At 36.9% G+C, this 20920-nt stretch overlaps 1 protein-coding gene and 1 long non-coding RNA gene across 2 annotated transcripts in view; one reads left to right on the forward strand and one right to left on the reverse strand.

Annotated features, from left to right (window-relative positions):
- Positions 1 to 20920, forward strand: part of LOC308643113 — a 622623-nt gene that overhangs the window by 539991 nt on the left and 61712 nt on the right. The window lies entirely within an intron of this gene.
- KIF15 (kinesin family member 15) overlaps positions 1 to 20920 on the reverse strand; it is a 58899-nt gene that overhangs the window by 20097 nt on the left and 17882 nt on the right. Inside the window, exons 8-21 of the mRNA XM_081287428.1 lie at positions 19206 to 19415; positions 16611 to 16736; positions 16308 to 16430; positions 13228 to 13351; positions 12469 to 12545; positions 12025 to 12234; positions 10813 to 10990; positions 8184 to 8325; positions 7393 to 7534; positions 4022 to 4207; positions 3113 to 3220; positions 1986 to 2091; positions 974 to 1139; positions 115 to 265 (exon numbers count right to left, since the gene is read on the reverse strand). Of these exons, the coding sequence (XP_081143554.1) occupies positions 115 to 265; positions 974 to 1139; positions 1986 to 2091; positions 3113 to 3220; positions 4022 to 4207; positions 7393 to 7534; positions 8184 to 8325; positions 10813 to 10990; positions 12025 to 12234; positions 12469 to 12545; positions 13228 to 13351; positions 16308 to 16430; positions 16611 to 16736; positions 19206 to 19415 (2049 nt within the window). The remainder of the gene's footprint in view (positions 1 to 114; positions 266 to 973; positions 1140 to 1985; positions 2092 to 3112; positions 3221 to 4021; positions 4208 to 7392; positions 7535 to 8183; positions 8326 to 10812; positions 10991 to 12024; positions 12235 to 12468; positions 12546 to 13227; positions 13352 to 16307; positions 16431 to 16610; positions 16737 to 19205; positions 19416 to 20920) is intronic.

A 20920-nucleotide genomic window follows, 5' to 3' on the forward strand; every position in this document is an offset into this window, starting at 1 on the left:
AGGCTGGTCTAGGGAAAGAGCGGGAGGGAGTCAGGACTGTCCTTGCCTTTCACACAACAGAACAGCCACAATCCTGGGTCACACTCACCCATTACCAATACCTTTGTCACTTACATTGAGATCAGATTTCAGAGTTTCATTTTCTTTTTTGCAGTTTTGGAGATTTTTTGAAAGTTGGTCAATTTCAAATCTCATTACTTCCTGTAAGTTGTCATAGGAATCTTGTAGGCAAGCTTGGCTCTCAAGAAGCTTTTCATGTTCTAATCTTTACCAGGAAAACATTTTGCAATGGTAAACACACAAGCATTCAATATTTTTATGAGTCAGATTATCTGCACTTAAATTTATTCTATCAACAAACCACTGCCAACTTACATAAACCTAATGAACACACACACATACATAAATATGTATGTGTTTGTGGTGTAAACAGTATATATCAAGTAAGCGAAATAATTCAAGAAACAACACTACTGTTGTGCTGACTCATTCAGAGGCCACACAGCACCCGAGTGCCACATTAGAGAATAAGTAGTCCAATAAGTGAATTATTCAATGTTATACCAGAAACAATGAGAAAGAATAAATTGTGTCCAGTATATTTAAAAAGCCAGGACATATTTAATACTTTTAAGGTAAATTTAAAAACCTAAATATTATGTATTCTTTATATTTTTGATGTAGGCCCACTCTGATAAGTAAATATAAGGATAATAAGATCCAATGAGATTAGTAGAGTGACTTAAGAAAAAAAAATCACACAAAACTAGTTTGTAATAAAGCCAACATTAGACTCAGTGATTCAGAGATTAAAACAAATGCCAGGTATAATAAAAGGTGTGCAGCTATAATAAATTACTAAAAATTACTACTTTGTTGAAGCAGTTTGAATTGGGTTTATACCACCTGCACGTCACATTATCCTGAGTTACAACCCATCAGGCACCTTGAAACCATCACACAACAACTCTACCTGACGTGGCCCAGCTGAAGCTGTACATGCACGTGTCTTTCAGACAGCTCGTTGAATTCTTTTTCCTGACTCTTTTTGAATGAACTATACTCCAGTTTTACTGAAGAAAGCTCCTTGTCAGCAGAATGAAGAACTACTCGAAGGTCACGCACCTCACTTTTTAAAACTAAAAAACAAAACAAGTCCTCAACAGGTTTCATCACAAATATTTTTTTATAAAGTACACAAATATATTTGATGATACCATTAAGGACAGATATTGAACCAAGTGGTGGTACCCAAGAGACCTGAGATTTCTGTTTCATCTTCTCCCTACTGCATAGCTCTTCCTACATTTCTAGTTGAAGAGTTAACATCTCTCCCTCACTTAGAGGTCACTTGACTTTTCTAGATTTCTCCTGTAAAATGTGCATCAAAACTCTTAAGAAAGAAACATCATGAGGTCTAACAAATTTCAAGTGACTTTATCTTAGTTACTGAAAATCTTTTGGTGATATACCAGAACTTTTCAATATGGGCTAAACACCTCTGGTCTTCCAGGGAAACTCCAACTGTAATATCAATTAGGTAACTTTTTAAATTAAAAAACAAACAACAGAATAGCTATTTTTGTTGCTGCTGTGTTAGTTTTACTGTAAACTACTGTATAAACTCTGATAAAGGGAGAAATAAGAAATGAGTGAAAAAACTGGAAATTCAAATGATGCTCCCAAAATTAAAAAAATAATGCTTTGTCAATATTAAAACACTCATAAATTGAAGTTACTTCATTTTCAAAGCAGTTTAATTAAGATGCTAAGCAAACATCTTTGTCATTTGTTTATCAAAAGTAATAAAAGTTTCTTTTTATAATATATTATCGTCACCACTGTCATGTAAACTCAAGTATGGTTGTCTAACAATAAAACAATCCAACCCCAAAACACAGGACGACATTTATTTAAATGAGTAAAAAGACGCTGAGGTTACAGTATTCCTTCAGGTCACAAAACTCCTAACTGTTCAAACTTACAATCATTCTCAGTCTGAGTCTCTTGAAGCAGCTTTTCAAGGACATTCAACTGTGAGAGACGCTCTTCTTGCTGTTTGGTCCAATCAGTTCTTTCTGATGAGAAAAGCTTTGGGAAAGAGATATGTTTACTGGAAAAGGAATACCGGTGGGGTAAGACAGTTTAAATCATCAGTTTATTTCTGTTTGTTTTTTTTAATCCCCTCTAGTATTTGGGATTGAACCCCGTCTCGTGCATGCTAGGCAAGCACTCTGCCACTCAGATATATCCCCAGACTTTATTTTTATTTTGTATTATTTTGATACTAGGGATCAAACCTAGGGACACTTTACCATATGCTATATCCCCAGCCCTTCTGATTTTTATTTTGAGATTTGCTCAAGCTGGCCTTGAACTTGCAATCCTCTTTCCTCAGCCTCCTAAGTAGTTGGGATTATAGGAATATACAAAGTAGTAGGGGTGTATTATTACTGAGATACATCTCAGAACATTAATTTTCATATTGAGACAGGGTCTCACTAAATTGCAGAGGCTGGCCTCAAACTTGTGAAACTCCTGCCCCAGACTCCCAAGTCACTGGAAGTACAGGAGTGTGCCACCATGCCCAGCAAAGGCTGTTTTTTTTTTAGGGGGGTGTTGGTACTGGGGATTGAACCCAAGGATGCTATATTACCAAGCCACATCCCCAGCCCTTTTTTATATTTTATTTAGAGCAGGGTCCTGCTGAATTACTTAGGGCCTCGCTAAGTTGCTGAGGCTGAGTTTGAATTTACTATCCTCCTGCCTCAACCTCCTGAGTCGCTGGGATTATAGGCGTGCACCACTGTACCCTGCTAAGGCTGTTTTTCAAGTCTAATTTTTTAAGGTCTCTGACAAGAAAAAAATCTGGCTATTCCAGGAATCACAGTGAAGAGAAACAGAGTGTAAGAATGTGGATGGGCCATCTTGTTTTCTTCTCAACAAACAGAATGGAACTGACAAATTCAGACAATGTCAACATCTGCCTTAAGACCAGAGTAGTCTTCAAAGTTAAAGTTGATCAAGGATCTGTGAGGGCATTTTTGTCCCATAATGCTCTACTTTGAGTGCTTGTTTCACACATTGACTGAGGCCAAGCTCCCAGGCTCACCTCCTGCATTTGTGCCGAATGATGCTCCAGTTTGTCAATATGCTGCTGAAGCTTCAGGTTTTTATGCTCTTCCTCATCTAGCTTGACTTGAAGAGCATTCATTTGTTCCTGCAATACACAAATTTCAGTCCATTAAAACTCTTTTAATGGAATTCACATACCATCACCATTTCTTTTTAATTAAAGAGAAAAGAAATCAAAAATGAATAAGCTTAAAACTCCATAGGAATGAAGATAGCAAAGGTCTGTTTGAAGCCAGAAAACTTCAAAAGCCTATCCTGACAATTTCTGATGTTTCAGAATTACTCTTGTGTGCTCCATCAAAGTAGATAATTTAAACCCAAAGAACACAAGGGATTAGAATTAAAACCTAGAGGCATCTTGAGACTGCTAAAAGCTTCCTCAGAGACGCATGGGACACTTCAGTAGGAAGACCTCAATGGCTTGGAAGGATCAAATTATTGGGATTCAAGGTGATCTGGTCCACTCCAGGTTTTACCGAACAGAATTTTTTTTTTTTTAAATTTTCAAACCAGAATTCTGAAATAATCCAATTTCACAAGTTATTACAAATATATGAAAAGCTGTCTAAAATTTGATTTATACTAAAATTCTGTGTCAAATATCTGAACTTTCTTTAGCAGATAAACCACATAAATCAGTTTTGAAACTTGAAGCTTGCAATTATGGTCATTTTACACAAGGGAATCAAAGTCCATGGAGAATAGAGAATGATTTTCTGAAGACTGCAAAATGAATTAAAAGAACAAGAGTAGACTGGTTTCTAAGCTAGTGCCCTTTATACACTCACACTTAACACTACAAATTTCAGGGAGTTAAAATGATAGACAAAGAAAATTATTTAACTGAATGTCTAATTATTTACCTTTTTAAAACCTAGAACATTACCTGTACTTTTTTAAGCTCTTCAGAAATGGCCTCAAAAGCTTGTTCATTCATCTCAGATGGAACTGGTTCATTTAATATATCATTATCTAATATGCTAGAATTACACACAAAGCTCCCCATTTCAGGGCTTAATTTTGGTACTAATCGAGAACGAAGTTGATAAGCCTTGGTTGGTGTAGTTATAATCTGAAAAAAAAATGATTATGGAAAACAATATTAGTACACATGAAAAAAAATAGCATATTTAGTAATTTTATGAAGAGAGAAGACAAAAATTAAAGCCTGTAATTCCAGCTACTCAGAGGTTAATGCAGGAAGTTCACAGGTTCAAGGCCAGGCTGGATAACTTAGTGAGACCCTGTCTCAAGATGAAAAAATAAGAAGGGCTAGAAATACAGCTGAGTGATCGAGTGTACCCAGCTTCAATCTCTAGTATTAAGAAAAAAAAATGAAATCTATTCAAAAGAAAGGAAAAAGTGTCCCTAAAGAAACAGAAGACATGACTAAATAGAAATAATTTTTTAAAATATTTTTTAGTTGTCAATAGATCTTTTATTTTATTTATTTATATGCGATGCTAAGGATGGAACCTAGGGCCTCACACATGCCAGGCAAGTGCTCTACCACTGAGCCACAACCCCAGCCCTAAATAGAAATAATTCTATCAATTCAATACAGTTCCAAGCAAAATTCTAATAAGGTTTTAAAAAATGAAACTTGGTAAATTGATATCCAACTTTGTATAAACAATAAATGTACAAGACACACTTCCCATCCAATATAAAGTCACATTATAAACAGGGTATAATTATTAAAACAGTAATTTAGCATGTTATAGTCAAAAAATTGGAAAAACATACAAAGTCCACAAACAGAATGATTTATGTGTAGAGATTTCAAATTAGTGAGAAAAACATGGATTTTTTAAAAAGTTAAATCTTTCTACTACCATTCAAAAATAAAATAAAAGGTATACAAAGATCTCAATGTAAAAAAAAAAAAAAAAAAAAGATAAAAGGTCAATAAGCCTGGATGCATCAAAAATGAAAAACTACCATGTAACAAAAATATTACATGCAAAGATGAAAGACAACACCATGGCCAAATATATTGACAATGTATGTAAGAAACAAAAGATTGATAAAAATGCCAACAAATTCCAAGAAAAAGATAAACTACCAATAGAAAATGGGCTTTTTTTTCCCTACAGAGAAGGATAATACAAATGGACATGAACATATGAAAAGACATTCATCCCCACTAGAAGTAAAGTGGGAACTAAAACCTTAAAAAGATCCTGATTTTCACGCATGAGATTGTAAGAATTAAAGAGCCTGATGATGTCCATTAGTGGGATGGTGTTCTTCTACCAGGAGGCAATTGGTGCTACCCCAGGGGCAGCTCGAGCAGGCCTGGCTCATTTCTAACACATCCACTTTTCCAATCCCCGAGAATGTGTGCCCTCGGAAACCACCTAGAGTCATGAGTCATCCAAAATGTGGAAGTGTAGGTTTAAAGTGAGGTAGCACTCTGGGTACTAGTTAATATAGAAAGATCCAAGGCATATGTTGGACTTACTTAACTAAAGCATATTGTAGAATAACATATGCAAATTGACTTCAATTTTTTTTTTAATATTTATTTTTTAGTTCTCAGCGGACACAACATCTTTGTTGGTATGTGGTGCTGAGGATCGAACCTGGGCCGCACGCATGCCAGGCGAGCGCGCTACCGCTTGAGCCACATCCCCAGCCCCGACTTCAATTTTTTTAAAATAGCAAAATAAACAAACTATAAAACAACTCTACATGTTTTCTCAGTCCATGCATATTTGCTGTACAAACACCAAGAAAAATGATTAAATTAATTCCAGGAGTATGAGATAAAGGACCAGATTGAACTAGACTGGCAATGGTGCTCCAAAAGAACTTTTAACATTAACTTGTAGTTTTAAACCATGAGAATGTATTCATAAAGTTACTGATATGATTTAAAATAAACAACAACAACCAAAGATCTGAATTGCTATGCCACTCTTCCCTCAACAATTCTACTGTGCTAAGGAGCCACCAAGGATTATAAAACAATTGATAATATTCTTTAATATTTTATTTCCTGCAAAGAATTCAAAGGTCATTTTTAAAAAAATTTTTTGTTTTAGTTGTAGATGAACACAATCTATTCATTTATTTTTATGTGGTGCTGAGGATCAAACCCAGTACCTCACATGCGAGGCAAGTACTCTATCATTAAGCTGCAACTCCATCCCCCCAAAGGTCATTAAAAAAAAAAAAAAAAAAGCAAAGATAAAATTCTAACTTTGTAAAGAAAATAGGATTTTGTACGTTAAATGAATCATGATATATCCATATAACGGATTCTTTTGCAGCTACCCAAACAAAAAAGAAAAAAACAAACAAAAAAACAAGAATGACAAAGTTCTTTTTCCCCTTCTGACCTGGGACAAACTCTAAAATATATTAAGCTAACATTCCCAACAACAGCATCACTGTCTCAAACTTTTACTTTCTTTATATAGTCCTCCCCCACAAATTCCTTACTGTCAGATGCTTGCACATTTTTTCTTTTGTGAGGAGAAATTATTAGAGGACCCCATCCCCCATTATTTCCAAGTATTATGTGTGATAATTATATGAGTACTTTATGAACATATTCTCCTAGTTTAGTGTTCTTTGCACACATTACATTACAGCAATGGCTGCCATTTATTGAGATCTAGAGGACTAGGCTCTTTATCAATAATGTTACTACTCTAAAAACCCTTCATCAGGGTGGGGATGTGGCTCAAGTGGTAGCATGCTCACCTGGCATGCGTGCGGCCCGGGTTCGAGCCTCAGCACCACATATAAACAAAGATGTTGTGTCCGCCAAAAACTAAAAAATAAATATTAAAAAAAAAAAAAAAAAAAAAAAAAACCTTCATCCTCAGTTTAGAGGAAAGAAAGGTGGGGCTAAAAAGTTAGAAAACCCTGCCTAAGGTTAATGGCTGGTGAGAATTTGATCCCAAATGTTGTATTCTTTGCTCCCTGGCCCTACTACTGGAGGTATACATAAGAACACCAGTCAGTGTGACCCTGAGGTTAACCTCTGTGAAGGATGCCACCTATGTCTGGAGATAGACCATGTAGACTCTCTCCATTATGAATACAAAAGAGGGGCTAGGCTTATGCTCGTGGCAGAGCCTTGCCTTGCACATATGAGGCACTGGGTTCAATCCTCAGTACCACATAAAAATAAATAAAATAAAATAAAGATATTGTGTCCATCTTTAAAAAAATCTTCAAAAAAAAAAAAAATACAAAAGAGATAAGCACTAACTTAACACGGGACCGCTGCTTCAGATAACCTACCTTAAGTGTTTCAGCATGAATTTTATTCAGTTGAGAAACTTCTTGCCGCTTGCAGGCTTTTGTTGCGTCCAAAAGGCTTTCAAGATTAAGGTTTGCTTTTTGCAAAGCCTGAAGCTCTGATTCCAATTCTAGCTGCCTTTTCCTAATAGATATTGTAAAACAGTACTTCAGGTTAATAAGCAAGTCAAACACTTGTAAAGTACTTTATAGTTTATACTATAAATATAAATCAGAAATATTCTCTCAGGATCATTACCTTCATTTTCCAGCTGGGTAATATACTCAGGGACTCAAAAATGTTCAAAGAACTCAACTACTAAATAGTAGAGCTCAAATTCAAGGGCCTAAATAGTCCATGACGATGATGACAACATAAGTGATGTCATTTTAAAAGCAAACTGTTCTTTATAATTTAGGATAGGATTCATCTTAATTTATATCAATGTGAATTGTCTTGTTTTTCTTTTATACAACGAGCAGCAAGAATACTAACAAACCCAGAACTTTTAAAAATCTAGATTCAATTAATAACTATAAATTTGGTTACAAAATAAAGAATTTACTCAGCAAGTTCAATTGACAATATATTGCTTAAAACATTTATCATTTAGTTCATTAGGTACACCATAAAAAAAAAGACAAAAAGCCCTTTTTCTTTGTGTCAAAACAAGTTAGGTGCTAATAATAAGAATTTAATATTTAAAGTAAAATGCCCATTTAAATTGTGAATATTAAAATTACCACAAATCAACACTAGAACAGGCAAGCACACATGTGTAGTCACACTTTACCGAGTTAGTTCTTTGAATTCTTCATATTCTTGCTTTGAATTATTCAGCTCTGTCTGAATTTGCAGGAGTTGTGCTTTTAATTTCTCAGTGTTTGCGAATGAACATGGTTCTTTTGGAGCTTTGGGAGAAAAGCCTTGCTGACCTGATAATAAAGAAACAATCTTGGTCTTTGAAAGACAAACATAACAAAACACATTTGCTAAGTACTCGGCCACATACCAATTTTTTTTTTTTTTTAAAGAGAGAGAGAGAGAGAGAGAGAGAGAGAGAGAGAGAGAGAGAGAATTTTTTAATATTTATTTTTTAGTTTTTTCCACGGGCATAACATCTTTGTTTGTATGTGGTGCTGAGGATCGAACCCGGGCCGCACGCATGCCAGGCGAGCGTGCTACCGCTTGAGCCACATCCCCAGCCCCCACATATACCAATTTTGAGGCATAAAGAGGATAGATAAGAAATGGTTGGGCCCTCAAAGATGAGTCTACATCTCTGCAGGAAATATAGGATGCAACAGTGTCTAAAAGAATTAGGAGGAGACATATTCAAGCAGCAGAGAGGTCCACAGGGTGGAGAAGCACAGCTAAGACAACACCTTTTCCATGAAGAAAAAGAGCTAATGATGACTGACATGCATCATGTTAACACTGGAAAGAGAATCACATGTTAAACTTGCAGGAATTAGTGCTAGCAGCTTGTCTGAACGGTGAATGTATTATTTAGAAAATAAAATGAATAGCAAGAGCAGCAAGCTGAAAGAACTTGGTATCATCTACCAGGTAGAATATGTTAATTTTCAAAATTTGCTTAGAAAACTGATTAGAGAGTACACTGAGCTCCAGCACAGAAAAATATAAAAGTTGCTTGCAGGGGCTGGGGTTGTGGTAGAGCGGTAGAGCTCTTGCATAGCACATGGGAGACCCTGGGTTCAATCCTCAGCATCACATAAAAAAAATAAATAAAATAAAGGTATTGTGTCCAATTACAACTAAAAAATAAATATTTTTAAAAACAGTTGCTTGCAGAATGGTAGCTGCTTATAAGGTCCCAGAAATTACCATTAGTATCTATCAAATGTGTTAGTTAAGATTCCATTGAGGCCCAAATCTCCAACCAAATACGGAGCCTTGTAGGGAAAATTAGCTGAAACAAAACCAAAAACTTAACTTTACATCTAAGATTTTAAGTCTCTCTACAACTCAAATACTGTGAATCTTCTTCTGTTAAGTTATAATGGAATAGAAGGCAGCTTAGGAAAGGAAAATTTAGAAAACAAGGAGAAAGAGCTGGGGATGTAGCTCAGTGGCAGTGCACACTTATCATTCATGGGGTCCTGTGTTCAATCCCCAGCCCAAAAGAAAGATAAAAAGCAAGGAGATAAACTTCTCCATGAATGCAGAATGAAAGATTAGAATTTCCTCAACCTAAAAAAAAGGAAGGTGGAGGCTGAGTGTGATAAAAGACCATGAAAATACCAATTCTAAAGGGGCAAATAAACTTTATTATCAAATTCCAGGACATTAACACCAAGAGCTGCCAAACCTGTAAGTCAGATTTAGTACCAACTAAACCACTTTTCAGAGTACAAGTAAACTCCTGGGAATAATGTGTCACTCATAATATATTCATTGTTACCACAATATCAGGACCAAACCACTGTTTGGTGGATCATGAGTGTGACACCCATCTACACTGTATAAACTTTAGCCAGACTGACAAACATTTCAACTATTTGAACTTGTAACTATACAATTTCAAATACTTTAAACTGGAAAATTCTATTGAATAAAAATTAAGTGATATCCAAATAGTTTTTACTTTTATCAGTAAAACAAGATAAATACAATGGGTGTTTCCTTGCTATGTCTATCAATCTATGTAAATTACTATGATCTTTGAGAAAAAAAATTAGTAAATTTATTTTTATAACATTAAAGAATAAGTATGTGAATTAAAAAATTTGCAGGGGCTGCGTTTTTGGCTCAGTGGTAGTGCACTCATCTGGCATGTGTGAGGCACTGGGTTCGATCCTCAGCACCACATAAAAATAAGTAAGTAAATAAATAAAGTTATAAAACAAATTGGCATATCAGGTCTGGAGGCTAAAAATGAAGATCCTAATTGCAAGGCACTACAAATGCTCTTTAAAACAGCTTCTTGAACGAGGCAGAGTGGTATATGCCTGTAATACCAGGCTCGGAAGGTTGAGGCAGGAGGATCTCAAGTTCAAAACCAGCCTCAGCAAAAGAGAGGCACTAAGCAACTCAGTGAGACCCTGTCTCTAAATAAAATATAGAATAGGGCTGGGATGTGGCTCAGCGGTTGAGTGCCCCTGAGTTCAATTCCTGATACCCCCCCCCCCAAATGGTTAAATCAACACAGCCTCTTAAAGCTGGGAATGGTGGCACACACCTGTAATCTCAGCAACTCAAGAGGCTGAGGCAAGAGGACCCCAAGGTTGAGGACAGCCTCAGCAACTCAGAGAGGTCCTAAGCAACATAGTAAGGCCCTGTCTCAAAATAAAAAATAGAAAAGGACTGGGGATGTTTCTCAGTGATAGGACAAACCAGGGTTCCATCTTCACTACCAAAACAAATAAAAACAGCCCCTTCTAACAAGTATAATTTCTTACATTTGTTGTTTTTCTCTATGCCAGATATTTCAGAGAAAGCTTTCTCTAGTTTTGCAATGGTCTGGGCATCCATTTCTTGGGCTCTTTTCACAGGCTCTAATAATCTCAGTCTTCTATTCTCTTCCCTGAGGGAATGATTTTCCATAGCATATTTTGCAACTCCAGGGTGGTGCTCTATCTGTCACACAGAAGAATCACACATTAAATATTTAAACATTTCCTTACTAAACTAGTCTTCCTAAAAAGCCATTAGAAAACTAAGGAACACTGATGCAATATTGGTTGTACTCTAATGCAACTTGGCATTTGTGATCACACTGAGATATGCATCACATGCTCCTCTATTTGTGCTAAGTTTCTTAAAACTCTCACCTGTGCACCTAGGGAGATACAGCCGGGAGTATACAATGTGGCAGACTCTTCCACAAAAGAAAATGGTTAAATTAACACACCAGAAAAAATAAAGAGACTTTCTATTGACCAACATACATTAACTGAAAGAGGCAAAGGGCAGAAACATATGAAAGTAAAAATGCCCATGCGTTTAAACATGCATTGAAAACCCTGGAGAGTGGCCAGGTGCAGGGACTCACCCTGTAAATCCAGCAATCCAGAAGGCTAAGGCAGGGGGATCACAAGTTTGAGGCCAGCCTGGGCAATTTACTGAGACCCTGACTCAAAATAAAAAAATGAAAAGGGCTGGAGACACAGCTCAGTGGTAGGGTGCTCGCTTAAGGCCCTGGGTCCCAAACCCAATATCACACAAAAACCCTCTAGAAAGCGACACAGAGTTAATAACAGATTACTGTGGGGTTTTTTGTTTTTGTTTTCAAAACTAGATGTCTTTGTTACCTCCTGAGGGAAAGGGGAAAAAGAACTAAATATCAAAAGGCTCAACTCTAAAGAGACTACTGATTCAGATAATCACAACGACCCACAGGGTGAAAATCTACTTGGCCGGCTAGCATTGAGTGTTATATGGCAATATCACTAGGAAGCCTTCTTTCTCTTTGAGTGTAACTATTCTGGGAAAGGGAGGAAAATGAATTATGTAAATCATACAATCAGTTGAATTCATTTAAAACAATTTCTACTGTTTTAAAGAGCAAGTATTTGGTGACAAATTTATATTTTCTTTGAACTTCCTTTATTCTTAAAGATACATACACACACACACACACACACACACAAACACACATGCTATGGACTCACTTGTTCTCGGAGAGTCTGGATCTCATCCCTTAATTCTGAGAGTAAGCGACACTGTTCCTCAGGCAGAAAACTTCCCCGGGATTCCTTGTGGAGCTTCTCTAGCCGCATGATTTGATCCTCTCGGAATTTCACAATCATTTTATTCGATTGAATAAATTTTTCCTTTTTGAGGGTGAGATCTTCTAATTGGGTAATTCTTTCTACCAGAGACTTAAAGACATTCGTTGTTTGGTTAATCACAAAAAATAAGTCAGTCTTCCTAAATTTTCATAAACCCAGAAACAAATACTAAATTTAAATTTAATCCTAAAGGCAAAAGTAGATTTTCACAGCCTTCATTTACTTTCTTTATTAATCTGGTGCTATTCATTTTATTGCAATAAAAACCTCATTGTGAAAGCCTGAAATAACTTAAATCCCTTTTATCCTAATTCAGTGTACTACCTTCTTTTCCTGTTCAGATTTCTTAAAGAATACCATTGCCTCCTGGAAACACTTCATGTAATCAGTCTTTTCTTTATCTGTAATTGACAAAAGAAAAAAAAAATTCTCAAATTTTTAAAACTAAAAGATGAGTTTAACAGTCTTTGAATATTCTCAACTAATATAGTGATACTGTTGTCACTGGATCATGAATTTCAAATTAAACTACTCAATATATTAGCTGTTTTTTGAAGAAAAATGAGCTTTTCTTTATTTAGTCAAAATATATAGTGTATGATATATAGAAATAGAAATGGATCTAAAAAATTTGGGGGGAGTACCAGGGTGCAGTGTGCCTGCTAGGATTTAATTTTCCCTCGTTTATAGATTTCAAATGAATTCACTTTCTAGTAACTATACTTTGGAGAAAAGTGCCTCCTATTGTACTTAATAAACATGTAGATTATTATGTAGATCCTATGACAGAATACTGGAAGTGACCTAAATAAAATCAGTCTCTCCTTTTAGCAATTATTAAGGATGAATTATTCAAAATTATTTTAATTCCTTCTCCCTGCATCTCACAGAACTCAGTGTCTTTGGCTCCTGTGTCTGGTTACAGGGTACTATGTTCCTATGGAAGTGATATAAATAGAAAGGGCTAAATGAACAGAGGAGATAGTTGTGGGAACTTCTGGGAAGCCTATCTAGCAGCAGGGGGCTCTTGAACTAATATTCACACTTGTCTTTCCCAGGATGGTCCTGCTGTGTTCATCCTACCTCTAGTCAGAAGGCTTTCTGGAAGTGTCTGCCCGGAAGAAAGCTGGGCCAGTTGTTCTTTGAGCCTCTTCACTTCAGCTTGGAGCTGGCTCACATTTCCTTGCGTGTCTTCATTTACCACTGCCTGTTCAAGAATTGAGAGATCACTCTTTTCAGTTGTACAGTCCAGAGTTTGCATTTTTTTGGTATGGAGTGATAAACAGCCAACAAAACTGTGCTTCCGTTTCATGAATGATCAGAAGGCCACCAGAATCAAAGTGTCCTAGAGTGGGAAGGAAACTTCCTTCTCTGTGCCTTTATACCTCGAGCTAGAGATGGACCAGCACCAGCCAGGCTCTCTTCTCCCTCACGACTCCCCTCCAGACTCCCACTTATGTATTGCTCTTTGACCAGCCCCGGGCTCTGTCTGGATCATCCTTCAGATCTGAGTGTTCCCTAATACTTCCTTCCCCCTGAGGAGGACAGACTTCACCCCTTTCCCCAGAGGAGAAAAGCAAACACCTCAATTGGTGCCATCCCCCACTCACCCCACCGTCCTAGCTCCCTATGAAGAAGAAACCTAGCCTGTGGGGCTGGGGTTGTGGCTCAGCAGTAGAGACTCGTCTTGTTGGTGCAAGACCCTAGGTTCTATCCTCAGCGCTACATACAAATAAATGAATAAAATAAAGGTATAAAAAAAGAAAACAAAAAGAAACCTAGCCTGTAAGTGCAATGATGACCCTCAGGGCTGGCCCAAGCTCCCTTGGCTTGGCAGAAGCAAGCCTCTCCAGAGGAATCCCACCCTGTATTTTCTAACAGCCCTCCTGAAAGGAAGAGTTGGTTTCACAGTTCCATTTTGTGTTTTCAACACACTAAATGATATCTTTCTTTTCTACCTGTATGTGTATGTGTTACCAGGGATCGAACCCAGGGCCTCGTGCATGCTGAGGAAGCACCCTACAACTGTGCTAGATCCCCAGCCCAGTACCTTCGTTTTCTTAAAGAAATTCTTGTTTAAGACAAACACTAAGAAGTTAAAAATGGGGGCTGGGGTTGTGGCTCAGTGGTAAAGCACTTGCCTTGCATGTGTGAGGCACTGGGTTCAATCCTCAGTACCACATAAAAATAAATATAATAAAGGTATCATATCCATTTACAACCAAAAATAAAAATAAAAAGTTAAAAATGTTCACAAACAAATATACCACTGTGACATAGGATGTTAATAGTGAGGAAGGTGTTACATGTGTGGGGACAGGGAGTAAATGGGATGTTTCTGTACTTTCTGTTCAATTTTGCTGTGGACCTAGAACTGCCACAAAAATAATTTTTGTTAATTAAAAAATTATATATTTTTAGAAAAGGCTCACAAAAGCAACAGGGTGATAAGTGCCAACAACTGAGTACCAACCAGGTCAAAGGACTCAGTTGTGAAATGCCCAATACCTCAGTGAGGAAAAACTCTCTGCCAGCCCCACAGTTCCCTCTGCTCTTGATGTAGGAAGAGCCCACTCACTCAGAAAGATTTAAATGGCTCATTCTTAATAAGTAGCAGATGCCCTAGCACTTTCCACTGGTAGGAAGGTCAGGGGACTTACCATTGATAGAGACTAGTATAGAGCTCCTAGTTTTGTTGTTTTGTGTGTGTTAAGAAGCCATATCCAATTGTGCCTGACTCTTATGGCCAGCCTCATTATGAGGTACTTTTGACATCATCATCACATCAGTGACACCATAATTTCAATTATCACTGCAGTTCTATTTTCTCCAGACTTCTAGAAGTCCCAAGAGATAAGGCCAGAAAGCTCTAATTGTTTTTCCTCTTCATATTGCTAATATTCATATTAGTATGGAGTCATAATCCAAAGAAATATAACAAAGGACTATATCTGTACTCTTCTGATCTAGCTGGGAGAAGGAGAAACACAAACCACTTTAGACTAATCCCGATCAGATAATCAGGGAATCTTCTTGGGGGTTTAGCATGAACAGTTTCACCCTTGAAGGAGAAATAAAATTAATCTACCAATTTAGAGCACAATTTCTAAAACCGAAGAGATCTTCAACTTCTCCAAAATAAGTGGGGGACTTCTTGGTCTTTAATGATCTGCAGAAGGCAAAGTGTTGTTTGTGGGCAGAATACAGTCCACTATCTTCTGCAGATGAAGCTATACTGGAGCTTGGCTGCTCCCATTTGCTAATACACTGTCTATGGCTGTTTTCTCACTACAAAGGCAGAGACAGGCAGAGATGAGTTGGAAAAGAGCTCATGTGTTCCAAAAGCATCAAATAGTGACTACCTGTTTTTTTAAGGAACATCATTTTTTTAATATATCTTTATTTTTATTTTATGTGGTGCTGAGGATCGATCCCAGTTCCTCATGCATGCCAGGCAAGCGCGCTACCACTTGAGCCACATCCCCAGCCCTACTTGACTCTTACAAGAAAAGATTTCTGACCCTACATGTAATAACAACATTAAAGAAGCTTCTTGTATATAAAATGAAATGCAGACTCCCTGGAAATAGAGACAACTTGAAAGATCAACTTTATCAATGTTACAAATTTCTTTCATAGCATACTTTCACCTTTGTACCCATCAGCTCTGCTATCATTGTTTAGGCAAATAAATTTAGTCTGTATCCCAATTACAAAGGAAAACTTTACATAAAGAAAAAACTAGCAAAACAATTAACAACCATAAGATCTACCCTAAGTCTTGAATGGCTACAGAAAATAAAATGGAAGGGCTGGGGGTATGTATAGCTCAGAGGTAGAGTGCTTGCCTAGCAGGTGTGAGACCCTGGGTTTAATCACCAGTAACACCAAAAAAAAAAAAAAAAAAAAGAAAACAAGGAAATAGAAATCTTACATATAGTTAAGATAAACTTTCACAAAGAAATAGATAACAATTAACCATAATATTAGGGAAGGAGCTGGGGATATAGCTCAGTTGGTAGAGTTCTTGCCTCTGTATGCATAAGGCCCTGGATTCAATCCCCAGAACCCCCCCAAAAAAGAGTAATATTAGGGCAATCATAAACTGCATATTTTAAACTTAAGTCTTTTTCTAATTTACTAAATACATTGAAGTATCTTACCTTGTTTTTAATCAGCTTGGCTCTTTGAGCAAAGTTAAGTGTTGACAGGGTTTCCCCAAAACACCTGGATCCGGGATGAACATTTACAATTATGGCTGTTTTGGCATTACCACCAAGAGAATCCTGTTCCATGACATAAATGGTATATGTTTTTATGTGAGAAATCACAAGATCTTTTCAAGCAAAATAAAGAAAAAAAAAAAACAAAAAGGCACAATCTTTCCACCAAGACTGAGAGATGTCCCACTATCACCCTTAGTGAGCAGAAACAAAAGAATGCAGGGACCCAATAATCTACTTTACCCGAAGCAAGAAGGTAAGTTTGGAGTCTCTGTAGCACACGTGTCTTTGTTTTCCATTACCCACATCAACAAGTGCGGTAATCACTTGGCCTAGGCAGCTCAACGATCGGTTTATATTACCTGCTTCCTAAGGTGTTGGGAAAAAATAACAAAAATTTAGACATAAGTGACTTTCTATATTAAAATAGTTCTAATAGAGTGACAATTTCGGATGGAAAGGCAAGTCGGAGACTATTAATTAATAATAATGGACTTTTCAGCTAAAAACCAGTATGCTCAATTATCCCGTAATAGTTTTATATTTGATGCACACTGCAGCATTAGAATGGTATAAAAGAAATGCACATTCAGTAGAAGCTGCACTTCAACTTTAAAATTTTTTTTAAAGTATTTTTTTGGTTGTAGATGGACCCAATACATTTATTTTATTTTTATGTGGTGCTGAGGATCTAACCCAGTGCCTCACATGAACTAGGCAAGCGTTCTACCACTGAGTTACAACCCTAGCCCTCAACTTCCGAATTTTGATCTTTCTGCAGGTCAGCCAACATTCTCAGGATAGTAGGAAGCAGTAGCAAGTCACAGCTCCCAGCTGACCTCAAGATCTTGAGGAGGAATGACCATGACACTATCAATTACTCTATTGCTGAAATATGATGTTCAGTAGAGTAGATATATTTGGTGCATTTTAAACTTCATGATATTTTCAACTTACAATGGATGTACTGGCATGTAACCCTACTCTAAGCAGCATCTGTATAAACATGTTATTTTATTATGCATCATGTATCAATAAAAACATAAGCCTTAGATTGCCAGAAACTGCATGAGAACTCAGGAGGCTCAAGCCTCACTTTTTTTTTGTAAGATTTTTTTTAAAAATATATTTTTAGTTCTGGTTGGACACAATACCTTGATTTTATTTATTTATTTTTATGTGGTGCTGAGGATCAAAGCCAGCGCCTCACATGTGCTAGACAAGCGCTCCATCCCTGAGCCACAACCCCAGCCCCCTCAAGCCTCACTTTTAATGCAAAAAGAAGATCTCTCCTCTGCCATTTCTGACACCTCTCCCCCAACTAATATATATCTTAAACTATAGAATCCACACATATTTTAATGATGATCACGTTACAATTATTCTATCAATATACATTACACAGAACCTCTGGTACCATTGCTAGTACCTTAGCCTAGGCCTAGGCCCTCAACTCTGTACACTTGAAATATTAAACAATATAACCAGTCTCCTTTCTCTTTAGGCTCTCCCCTCTTCATCCTGGCAGTGGTAGGTCAGAGGGTCCAAGTTTTTCATAAAATAGGCTTTCTTCATGAAATCACTCATTTCTTCAAAATTTTTATTTCCCAGTATTTGGAAAGTTGAGTACAAACTTGGCCTGGCACTCCTGTCCTCAGTGATCTGGCCTACTTGCCTCTCTAACCCACCCTCCTGTAAGAGTAAAAGAAATTGAAGTTAAAGTGTAAAAGACCGGGAATTGTAAAGTTTCTAAGCTGCAAGGCCTGAGTTAAAAAGTGAAGGACCAGGTATTGTTAAGTTCCTCTGCTACACCCAAAACCTGAAATTCCTGTAGCTGTTAGGACAATACCCGGAAGTGCCCAGTAAATATTCCCCCTGACCCTCTGGTTGTTTAATAACCTAGGACCCTGTGTAGCCTGGCACGTAGGCATTCAGGGCCCAAACCAATCAGTTTGAATGTGTACCCCGCTTAGGAGTGACCAATCACCCCTGCCCAACCTGTTCCTGCCAATGAATGTACTAATCGTGTCTCAGAGTTGTTGTTCAATTTTCCCGCGCCTCATGATGATTTGTTCTGATGTATGCAAAGTCCCTGCCCTCCCCAAAAAGTGTACTTAAGCACTGCTCAACCCCTGCCCGGGGCTCTGGGCTGCTCTCCCTTCTTGAGTGAGCATGGAGCCCCAGCACGCTGGAATGGATCCTCAATAAATCCCCTTCTGCAATTGCATGAGTCAGTCTCTTGGTGGTCTCTTCCTCCGATGTTTCGCCGGACCCTTACACTCCCATGCCAAAATGCCAAATGCCATATTCATTCTGCACATATACAATAAGCTTTGATTTGTCACCCAACTGGGCATGTATCCCCTGTTCCTCCCTCCCTACCCAAACCCTGTCCCTGTTTGAGATGACAACTTAAGAACTATTTCTTTTTCATATTTCCCCAAGGAATCCATTTCACATCCTTCTTTTTCTGTCCCGTTGATATACACTTCAACTTTAGAATAGTAGCAAAGCAATGCCTCCTTTATTTTTCCTTCTCTCTCTCCAGATATTTTTTCCATATTTTTTATTGGTACATTAGAGTTGTACATAATGGTGGAATTTGTTGTTATGTATTTGTATATGCACACAATACCTCTAGTACCATTATCCCCTCTAGCAAAAATTAAAACATTCTTGCCACTTGCCCTATCCCATTCACTTTCCCTACCTAATAAAAATCTGCTCCTTTTAGATAGGAGTAATTTTTTATTTCTTTGTAGCCCTCACAATACCTGGTGTGTACTGACTTCTGGTAAGAATTCACATATAGGTTGAAGACCGTAATCTCATTCTTACCTTCAACCTCATCCCTTCTGCATGGGTATCTTTTTGCCTTTCAGATCCTGCTAAATCCACCAGGTTGAGTAGGGAGGTTCGTATATTCACAGTTTCATTGCTTTTCTCCATTGACTCTATTGTGATTGTAAAGACTGCATGAGACCTAGAGGATTCTCTATTCATTGATGTTGATGCCACACGTCTGTTCCTCCATCCTCCAGACAACACCTAGGTAAGAGGAAAATGTATTACAAAAAGCCACAGCAGGCACACTTAAGACAAACTTAAAATAAGTACTTGAGAACCACTGATTTATCAATAAAATACTAATTTACAGTTATTTACTTTCACAACATTTACACAAAATATATTCTCCCTCTAGAGCAGAGGTGGGGAACACCTATTATGGTCTTTCCATTATCTAGCTTTGTAAGAGAAATTATATTTTCACAAATTTCAAGTGATACATGTTAGTCACCAAAATCAATAAAAAATCTGTAAAGTATGATAAGAAATATTACTGGCCCACCAAAGAACATAAGTTATTTTTTTTTTCTCTCTCCATGTTACAAAAAAAAAAAAAAAAAGAACAAACAGGAAGTCAAAAGGCATAGTTCTAGAAGGGTTTTGCCATACTCTATCTGTATTATCTTAATATAAATCACAAAATCTCTCTGAACCCTTTTCTTTACAATAAGAATGTTGAACCAAAGGAAAAAAAAAAATTCTGAATTACCCTGAAACTCAGAGAGTTGTCCAGTCTTTTGTTTTGTTTTCTTTCTTTCTCCTCCATTCCCTTGGCCTGTAAAGTACCTATTTTCCCTTTCTATTCCCTTTCTATTCCCTATGGCAAGCAGGAATATACGAAGGTTCACACTGCAGGCTTTAGAGTCTGCATGATGAGTTCAACGCTGGCTCTACTGTAGTGTGATCTGGAATCAGTTGAACCTTTTCAAGGCTCAGCCTTTATATTTTTAAAACAAGAACATGAGTGCCTACCCTTCAGGGCAGAAAATCTAAGTTCAACATGCATATAATCACCTATGGTAAGGGAAATTAGAGGTTGATCTCAATTTTTCAAATTGATGAAAAAAAATACTAAAAAAAGTTTAAAAATTGAATCTAGTCCTTTATCATGTTAACACTTGAAAGGAAAAAGAAAGCACATGATCATGGCAGTAGCAGAAAAAAGCATCTGAAAGAATTTAACATACATTTCTGATTCTATAAGATAGTTAGCAAGGTAGCTAATTAAGTAAAAAGCATTCTATAAAAATCAACTGCACTTCTATTTACATAAAACAGAATATGTAATTTTAAAAAGAGATTATAAGAGCATCAAAAATTGTAAGGCATACTGTAATAAAGTTAATGAAAACTACATGACTTTTATGGTGAAAATTACTAAAATTAATATCACAAAACATTAAATCTAAATAAACGAAGAAATAAATGTTGATGTATGGACTGAATATTGTAAAGGTATCAATTACTCCAAGCTGGTCTACAACTGCAATGTAATCCAATCAAATCCCAACATGATTTTTTGCGTATGTATCTATATACATACTGAGCCACATGTAAAACCTACCTCTTACTGGGGGAATCTCAGTTTAAAAAGTTTGAGTCAAGAGACTTTTTGAAGGTAGAAAAACAAACTAGTAATATTATATAGCAGTAAAAATAGATGCAATGCAACATAGATGCATTTCATAAACCATGTTGGGTTAAAA

Source organism: Spermophilus citellus (assembly GCF_964194105.1).
Source record: "Spermophilus citellus genome assembly, chromosome: 3".
NCBI classification, from domain to species: domain Eukaryota; kingdom Metazoa; phylum Chordata; class Mammalia; order Rodentia; family Sciuridae; genus Spermophilus; species Spermophilus citellus.